This window comes from Felis catus, chromosome E2 (genome assembly GCF_018350175.1).
Source record: "Felis catus isolate Fca126 chromosome E2, F.catus_Fca126_mat1.0, whole genome shotgun sequence".
Classification (NCBI taxonomy): domain Eukaryota; kingdom Metazoa; phylum Chordata; class Mammalia; order Carnivora; family Felidae; genus Felis; species Felis catus.
In genome coordinates this window covers 33,896,814-33,905,854 of record NC_058382.1, presented here as the reverse complement: position 1 = coordinate 33,905,854, position 9,041 = coordinate 33,896,814, and the positions used below count along the sequence as shown (strand labels likewise).

The window sequence follows — 9,041 nt, the reverse complement described above, 5'->3', positions numbered from 1 at the left end:
CCCCTTCCCCAAGGCCAATAACTGGCTCTCAACTCCCATTTAAAATGCTTTCCACTGAGAGTGCGAAAAAAAAAGTCACAGACTTTTAGCAGTTCCAAGTTCCAGAACGCATGCCACATGCTGGGTTGATCACCAGATGCTCTTATCATCACCCCACCACACCTCCAGCCAGACTCTGACCCCTGGCCAGGGGTCTGAGCTCTGAGGCCAGTAGGGGAGAGCAAGACTTCAGAGCTGGTATGGGAGTCCTGTACTTACACAGACCTGCGGGGACTTCGCAGACCCAGGGACCGGGTAGGCCGTAGCCTTCCTTGCAAGGAGTGGAGAAGGGGCCCGGCTCAGTCATCCCCAAAGGCTGGGAAGAGGCACTTCTGCTGCCTTGTGAGGAGCCCCAGGCTGTGCCTCAGCTAAGAACATTCCCAGGAAAGAAGGCCCAAGAGCGGTTTCAGCTCCACTGAAGGACGGAACAAAGGGAGCACATGGCATTTGGGGAGAACATTCCAGAAATTTACTGGCTATAGACAGGGGCAGTGGTGAAAGAACCATCCTAAACAAAGTAAATGCAGAAGTTACTGTACGAGAAAGAACATGCAGAACACACACTGACTCTCCCACCTGCCCTTCTCCCCACAAACACCACACAGCGACAATATCAGAAAAGCAAAGACAAAAGGAAATAACTGAATAAAGCAAAGAATTCTCCCTATGGTGATTCTAATAAAAGTTACTGACCAAGTGAGAAAAGGCTGTACTTTGCCTCCCTCTTTTCTTTATAAAATACACACTTGAAATTCCTGATGGAAATTTACCCAGTAGATGATAGCAGCTGGGGTCAACCGGTGCCCACAATCTCCCACGCAGCCAGCCTGCCTGGCTCATCGAAACTGAATTCCAGTCACTGCCCTCTCTCAAGTGACTTCATATCTCACTGTCATTTCCGCTGCCCACAGAAGCACAAACAGTGCAACAAATCAGGGTGATCCAATTTAGCTGGAGAGCTCCTGGAGCCCCGGCCAAACCTGGAAGCCTCTAGGCAGCAAAAGCCAGCAGAGGCAAGCGCCTGGATAGGGCAGCCAAAGAAAACGGGAACATACTTATAACCAAGAACTTATTGTTTATCGGAAATTTAAATTTAACTCTATGTCCTGTATTTTTATTTGCTACATCTGGCCCAGATGAAGGGACCTCAGCTGTAGGTCATGCAGCCTTGGATGCCACCTGAGAGCCTGTGTAGGCCAGCTAGGCTGAGGCCATCAAAGGGGCTACGGGTATGCCTATTTCCCTGCTAGAAGTCCTCTCTGGGATCACTGGCTCCCCACTTTCTGCTCAAATAGAAGTCACGGTCTGAGACACTCTTTTACCCTCTCATGCCCCCAAAACAGATTCTCAAAAATCCCAAGGGTAAAGGCAACAAGGAGAATATGCCAATGCAATGCTGGGTTTCGGCCGGCCCTCCCTATCCCCTTTTCTCTATCTGGCCTTTACTGTTAACAGGAAATCACATTTCCACCTCCTTCCTCTCAAACTTTCCCTGCATACCGCGCAGCTCTGTACCCTTCCGTCTTGCAAAGATCAGCTGTGTTTCATCTGACCCCAAGAGACACTCCTCTCCACCTTCTTTCAGATTGAATGCCTTTAGTAGGAAACAGGGAGTCTGAATCCAGGCATATGGAGCTGGTGAGAGGATGTGGGGAGGGGGCTGGCACAGGAAGCCAAAGCAAAGAATCTGTTCAAACATTTGCTGAGCAATCCATCGTGGGCTGTACACCCAGAAGGCACACAGAAGCTATTTCAACAATCAAGGTTAGGACAAAAATTTTCCTCCTTTCCCTGGGTTAGCAACTTCAAATCACCGATATTTCCACTTAGGTGATCGTGGCAAAAAGAGGACTAGAAAGAAAAAAGCCCACATTTTTAGACTTGTTGCACACTCTGGGAGGGCGACTTGAGCACTCTGGCTTATCCCCAGTGACCGAGCCCGGCCCAGTACATGCAGGGGCTTTGTAACTGCTGAGCTAAACTTGGGCTGGCAGATACCTTGGGCTTGTTCAACCAGGCCCTGGATTCTAGCCAGCCACATCAGTTACCTAACAAGGTGAGGAAAGGCACAAATAAATCATTTGTGTTTAATTTTCAAAACATTTTAGTTAGTGGCTTTAAGTTTTTTTCCACCAACCTTTGCAGTTAGAAACAACTGGCAGGAGGACAGATTTACTTCCCTCCTCTCCCTGCCCTGTGAGGGGTACTAATTTACTATGAAACTGTCCGAAGATGGGCTGGATGCAGGTGACTTCTGAATTCAGCCTGGAAGAATGAAGAAATGGGGGACCACCCCTCCCAAAAGCTTCATTTTTCTGGAGGGCCACACAATTCCTGTTTTAATAAGTTGCTGACTTCTTCCTGACATATCCAAAACACAGGTGCAAGAACCTAATTTTACGGATATAAAGTGAGCACTTTGAATAATGCCATAAAACGCGTATTTTCTCCCCATTTGCTGGCCGCAGGGCCCGATCTCTGTGGCTGACTGATGCTAAGTGAGAGTCTAGTCAGTGTGGGGCTCGCCAGCACCTTGGCAGGCCTGGAGCAACCCACCAGCCTAGGGTTTTATTCAGGGGTCTGGCACGCTGGAGTCACCCCCTGAGTGGTGCAAGCTTGGCAGTGATGTGAGTTCCTTAATGAGCTGGACAAAATTCTGATGCCTAACGGAGAAACGAGGATTGTGGAGACCCAGTCTATGGTAGTAGGACACGGGCACATCCGCGTGTAACTGCTAAATTTCGTATTAAGAGTTTGGCCCGGAGAGGTTACTCAGAGCAGGCAGGGGTGATAATCCAGAGTGAATAGTCCTCCATTTGTTTTTTTGTTTGTTTGTTTTTTTGTTTTTGTTTTTGTTTTTTTGTAAATCACCAGTGCTGGATACTGTGGGGGGAAAGTCTATAATACTATGTGTAGGTGCATCAAAAGAATAACAACAATGGCTGCTATACTACCATTAAAAGTCTCTAATTAAACCATAAGTTCTAGAGAGGCAGGAGCAGGGCTTACATCCTGGCCCCAGTGTGAACGGGCACTGCCTGCTCTTTGAGGAGCCCGTCCAGCACATCAGCGCCAAAACCGAAGGATCCGTTCTCAGAGAGCTCACCAGCTCCTCTCATCTCCCCCTTTGAAGTTAGGCAGCCGGGGCTGTTTTACTTTAAAACAAACAAATAAATGAATAAAAGGAACAGAATCCTTGAAATCAAATCTCAAGGTCTCTGAAAAGGACCCTGATTAAGTCTGTACTTCCCTCTGAGTGTCTAAGACGGTGAGCCACTCTAAGGCAAGCACTAACTCTGTCAGTCTCCAAGTGCCCTTGATTTTGTTAGAAGGATTGGAATCGCATCCCTAGAAGATGCAAGGTTCCCAGTTCCACTTTCTTTGCTTCTCTGCACAAGTGGTAAAATCACAGACCACCACCGAGGGAGAGGATTTAGTTCCCTGAATGGGTGATCCGAGGATGACTTTTACTAACAACCTGTTACAGGATAGGATTTTTGGGCACAAGCTGTAACCATGGGTACACGGGAACCTGTTCTGTGCCTCGCAGACTCAGGCTCCCATCTCTCACGTCTCTACACGGAGCAGGCCGTGCATCACCACAGAACCGGCCGACAGGACAGGCCCTGGGATTTGCTCCGGGAGTCTGATACTTCTGGTGTGATTCCAGTTATCTTATGTCTCCTACAGAAGGCTCTCTGGGCAAGTCCTCAGTGCCAAACAGGGACTGCTTTCCTCTGAAGGGTGGAGCCCCCCCCCCCCCCCTTCCATGCAGGGCTCACAGGCAGTTCTGTTTGGAGCTAGCAGGGCTGCACGATGCAAGGAACAGCAAATTCACAGGTAATTCCCGTGGTGGGAAGGACGAACAAGTGGTGAACCAGGGAACAAACACGCATTTAACCTTAGGCTCCTCACGTCTGTGGCCCTGCCACATGTCTGCGAGGAAGATCCAATATTTACAAGCAGAACACTAAGTCACACTTGATGCAAAGTCCACTGACTACTCTTTTTGTAAAAAGCAGTTAAAGCACTGGGCGACTTGTTTTAAAAAATATAAATCAGCACCTATCAACAGGGTACAACTTACTAAATCAAGTCCCCTGCGGGGCTCATCTTTTAACACTTTCCTAGTGACGCTCAACTGAAGACGAGTGCTCCAGGGTGAACAGGTGGGACAGGAGGAAGGCAGCCGCAGCCCCTGCCAACCCTTGCGCTGCGTCCTTGATGGATAGTGGAATCCAACTGATGAGCAGCAGATGGCCCCGTTATTATTCTGGGAAAGATTAGTGCTTTCCCCAAAGGAAAGTTAACAACTATTTTAACCACCACAGGATAGCAGGGATAACCATGCCGTGTGATGAGAGACTTCTGTTTAGGAGGAAAAGCACCTGTGGAGACTCCGGGATCCGCTAACCTCCCTCTGGGAGAGCTGGCCCTAGGAGCCGTTGGTAAAACCAGCAGGCCTGACTGCTGCCTGGTGTCCTGCAGCCCGCCTGGACTTCTCGTGTCCTCTCTGGTTTTGTACAGAGCTTTGGGACTGGCGGTGGGAGAAACAAGAGTCAACGATGGGGGTCAACCTCTGCTCAGGGACCGCACACCCTCAGTGCTGATGCCCAATGGTGTCTGCATTCCATACCTCAGCAGTCAGAAGGCAACCCGTGAGCTTGCCCGGCCAGTGGGCTCCGTGAGTGGGGGAGAGGGAAAGGTGGGCTGTCCAAGTAGAGGAACCGACCACCAGAGAAGGGAAAAGAGAGCCTAGAAGTCCTGTGGAAGAGGGGAGTGCACAGGCCCACACGGGTGCCTCGGCGGGGCAGCTACAGAGGGAGAAGCTGTTGAGGTCTGCCCTTCCTCAAGCTCCAGCCGAGAAACCTACAACGTTCCCTTTTAAAGCTATGTTTTTCTAGGGCTGTTTTCATTTCCAGTGGGATTCCAACTGAACAGCAAACTAATTAATCTTGGAATCAGAGCAGATGATTTGGGGGATGGTCTTGGATCACCCGGACCCCAGGGCACATCTGGGAGAAGAGGGGCCACGGAGCACTCGCTAGTTCACACACAGATCCTAACTCGCCCACGGCTGAGGGTGGCTTTCACAAATGAAAATGTAAAACACGGACAGTGACCCTGCCATAGGGATACTGTATCTAACAAAAGCAACTCCCGAAGGCTTCATTTCCTTGCTCATTTTGGGTGTTTTTTTAATCATTTAAGGTCAACTTTAACCAAATCACAGATGCCTATATAAGCCTAGCATTCTCTGGCCCAAGCACTAGTGAAGACATTTCCTCCCACACAAATAAAAATTGAAACAAAATTTCAAAGGAAAAAAAAATGAAAATAAAAGAATGTGAAAAGAAATACAAATCAAAGAAATTTATTGGGTGCTGACAAAAATACATAATACAAAAAACAAAACAAAACACAAACACAACAGAAACAAAACCAGAAACCCCACCCCAGCGGGCCCACGCGCCTGAGGTACTGACAGCGCGCAGTCCCAGAAGCCCCGCAAAGCATTGCACTTAATTCATGAGGACCTCCATCTGCACCAGCCTTGCATTGGTGTCCCCAGACGTCCGGTAGGGGATCATCCCAGCAAAGGTAATCAGGGCTCGGGCTTGGCTTCGGAGTTGCTGAGAAAAAGGGAAAGAAGAGAAGAAAACCAGTGAGCTTTCGCGTCTGGGTACAATACTGGGAACAACCACCGTGTTCTTCCATTTTCTACCCCCTGGTGTCAGGGGGCAGCTTTCTGGTGAGTGGATGAGAGTCTCACCCTCAACTGTCATGTTACCCATAAGGTGCAGACTTAAGCAAAGCTGGTCCACTGAGGCCCCACTTCCAAAACCCTTCTACTAAGCAAAAGACAGACGGGGTTGCCAGACAAGCTGCCTCGCCTGACACACGGGACCAGCTTCTGACACAGCCCCGTTCTGCAGGGGCTTTGCAGCTGAAGCCCAGCTTCAGATGGCCTGCTCTCCTTCTCTGAGCCTCCCGCTCTCTCCTGGCTGGTTTCTGCCCACCTGCCTCTGTGGGGGTCTGAGCTTCTCAGACCTCCCCACAAAGTGGGTCCAGTCACATTCTGGCTCTTTTCCTCTCCTGCTTCTTCCCTTTTCTTTCCTCCCATGCCTCCCATTTCTTCTTTCCTGACATAAGCGCTGGGCCCTCCATTCCTCGGTAATAATATTTATGAGATTCTTAGATTGTTCCAGGAGGGAAGAAGATTTAAATTCAGGTAATTCCAGTAACAGGAAAAAAAAAAAAAAAAAAAAAAAAGACAATCTTCACCCTGATTTCCAGGGTATAAATTACTAAATACAGAATAAAGAAACTTAGAAGAACAGCTTCGGGTTGCCCCGTGTTGAGATGTGTTGGATGCTTATAGCAGCAAGAAAGGAAACTAGATCTGGAGTAGAAAAGGAGTCTACAAACCTCTTTTAGACCAGTAACAAGACTTTTAAGGATAACTCAGGGGTCACTTACTAGGCTTCCTAAGGACCATTCAAGAAGAAATCTGAAAGCCATGGGCTTTTTACCTGATAGATGAAATGAACTGGCAAGCATATATCCTAATTAATGTCCAAACCGAAAGAAATTTTTACTTTATGATGAGAGTACCCATTAGATTTTCTTCAAAAGTGCACGGGCTCTCATGCGTCATCTGAAGCTACTGTAAGTGAACTTTAGGAGTGTTCAGGCAGAGGGACTCACCCCCTCAACGGGCAGCTCTGCACTTTACAGCACGAAGCCACTTCTCGGGCAGGGAGCTTTTACACAGAAGTCTCTCTGTGACCCTGCTCATCCCTAGCTTTCAGAGAAAAGGTGTAGTGGGTGACAGGCAGACAGGAGAATGGCTTTATTCATGGTATGTGAAAACCAAGGGTCTAAAAAAAAGAGCTTGAGACACACAGAACGTGAGTTCAGCTGGCCCTGAAACTATTCCTTTCACATGTGGGAAAAGGCCTGCAAGGCCACAGCGGCACTCTCTGTGGGGGCAGCCACCCGCCCCCCCCGCCCCGCCGCCCTATGAGGAGCCCACAGAGCACCGGAAATGTCCACCACCTCAACACTTGTCTGCCAAGGCCCAGGCACAATGAGCCACTGCTGGCACGTCTCCTGACGTGTATCTTTTATGCGGTCCAGGTTCTAGCCTGCCCAAAGGGTGGATGGCAGACCAGCAGCTGCCTCTGGGGCACCCGGGGATGGGCCTACCACTCAGTGGACCATTCCCAGCACTGCCACCTACGCTGCTGACGGTGAAAACTTCCACCATCACTCACTAGACAGCAATTCTGCCACGACAGTGCCTGTAGGGTCACAGCTGAGAGAGCCCCCCCCCCACACCCTTGGAGGCAGAAGACAGGATTTCAAACATTAAGTGGGGAAGTTAAGGGAAAGGTAGTTTTCATGGGGTCAAGCACCTACGCCCTTTTGTCAAATCAACCGGACAACATATGCCGTGCAAGCCCCAGGCTCCCATCCACCTGGACCTGGCTTGAGCCACACGATGCTGGAGGCCCCAAAGGCAGCGGAAGGAGCCCTGGCCGCATGTCAGACGGCTCAGCTTCCAGACACGGCTCCTTCACCATCACCTGAGGGGCCTGCAAAAGCAAACTGCTTCCTGACCCGAGGCCTCAGTTCCCTCAGCTGTAAAATGGGGATAACAATCACTGCCTCAAGGTACCTCTCTGGGGTCACTGAGAGGTTCAGATGAGGGCAGAAACAAGGTTTGAATCAAATTCATTGTTGACCAGAAGTACTTATGATTCTGATGAAAGTGCTGAGCTGAGACTCACAAAATAACCTTCCGATTTCAAAATGTGTATGAAATTCCTATGGAATCACCACAAATTAGTATTCTGTTTGATTTTTTAAAAGGTAGTATCTGCAGACTTCACTTTTTTTTAAAACTTGAGAGCAGCGGCGATCCCGTTAACGTTCGATTTCTTCTGAGAGCCTGACACAAGGTTTACTCAGCAGCTAGGCGGTAAGGAAAGAGCATTTGGGGTCATGAGCAGGGGTCTCATGAGGTGCCGAGGACAGCAGACCAGAAAGGTGGTTCTCAGCGATGGTTCTGGCCAACGCTGGGATCTTACAGAGTCACGGTCCTCGACGACTCGCTGGGGCCTGGATGCCGAGGACGGACTTGTCCCTTTGAGCCTCTTAAACTGTGTGAACAAGATGTTCATGGTGGCGAGAAGCACTTCTGAGAGGTTGTGCCTGATCTGCCCAGAGAAAAACACATGAAGTAAGGAGAAAGCACCGAGCCCTGGGGCCAACAACCAGTGTATGTCCAAGCACGTCACGTCCCACAGCTGCCAGGGAAGAACTACAGGGTCACCAAAAAGCAGCCAATGGCACCTCCAGGCCCGGGGCGGCTCGCCCCGGGCCTCAAGCGTGAGAGCAAAGCGCAGGCAATGCTGATCAGGTGAGACAGATTATTCTTCTCCTTTCTGTATGCTATTCCTCCTAGGCATAAAGAGGGGCAGCGAGCCAAAAGCATGCTGACCGTATCTGGCCACTACGTAGGCTTGGACTGGCCAGCAGAGCGATTACCGTAAGAAGTCTGGATTTCAATGTCAGTAGGTAGGGATGTGCACACTGGTTCTCCAGGCCCCGCCACTCCCCACTATCTTAGACCTGCCAGACTGTCTCCACGGAACCTGCCCGGCCCTAGCAGAGTCGTTGGGAGCGTCTTCAAGGGCAGACCCTGGTGCACCACTTCATTCCCTAATGCAGTGAACAGTATATCCCGGGGAAGGCAAGAAACAACAACAGGGGAAGTGGCTGGGGTAGAAATGACAGCAGGTAAGAAAGGCAGGTCGGCAAGGGGCAAGACCTTCTAAACTGAGTACCGTAGCAGGCAACAGCCCCCCACGTGCAGAAGCTGGCCTTCCCTCTTCCTCTAAAACAGAAACATGTCTTCATAAGAGGTATTTGCTTACTGTGTAACGGTTTTAAATGGAAACAGCTAGTGACATCCCAGGGCCAGGCAGCTGGCCCTG

At 49.8% G+C, this 9,041-nt stretch overlaps 1 protein-coding gene across 3 annotated transcripts in view; it reads right to left on the bottom strand.

The window, feature by feature from the left end:
- Positions 1-5,397: 5,397 nt before the first annotated feature.
- The window catches only part of NUP93 (nucleoporin 93), a 104,028-nt gene continuing 100,384 nt past the window's right edge, over positions 5,398-9,041 (bottom strand). For all 3 annotated transcript variants that reach the window (XM_006941526.5, XM_006941527.5, XM_045045634.1), the window contains 2 exons: positions 8,133-8,261; positions 5,398-5,672 (listed from right to left, as the gene is read on the bottom strand). In XM_006941526.5, coding sequence (XP_006941588.1) covers positions 5,562-5,672; positions 8,133-8,261 — 240 coding nt within the window. In that variant the 3' untranslated portion in view covers positions 5,398-5,561. The remainder of the gene's footprint in view (positions 5,673-8,132; positions 8,262-9,041) is intronic.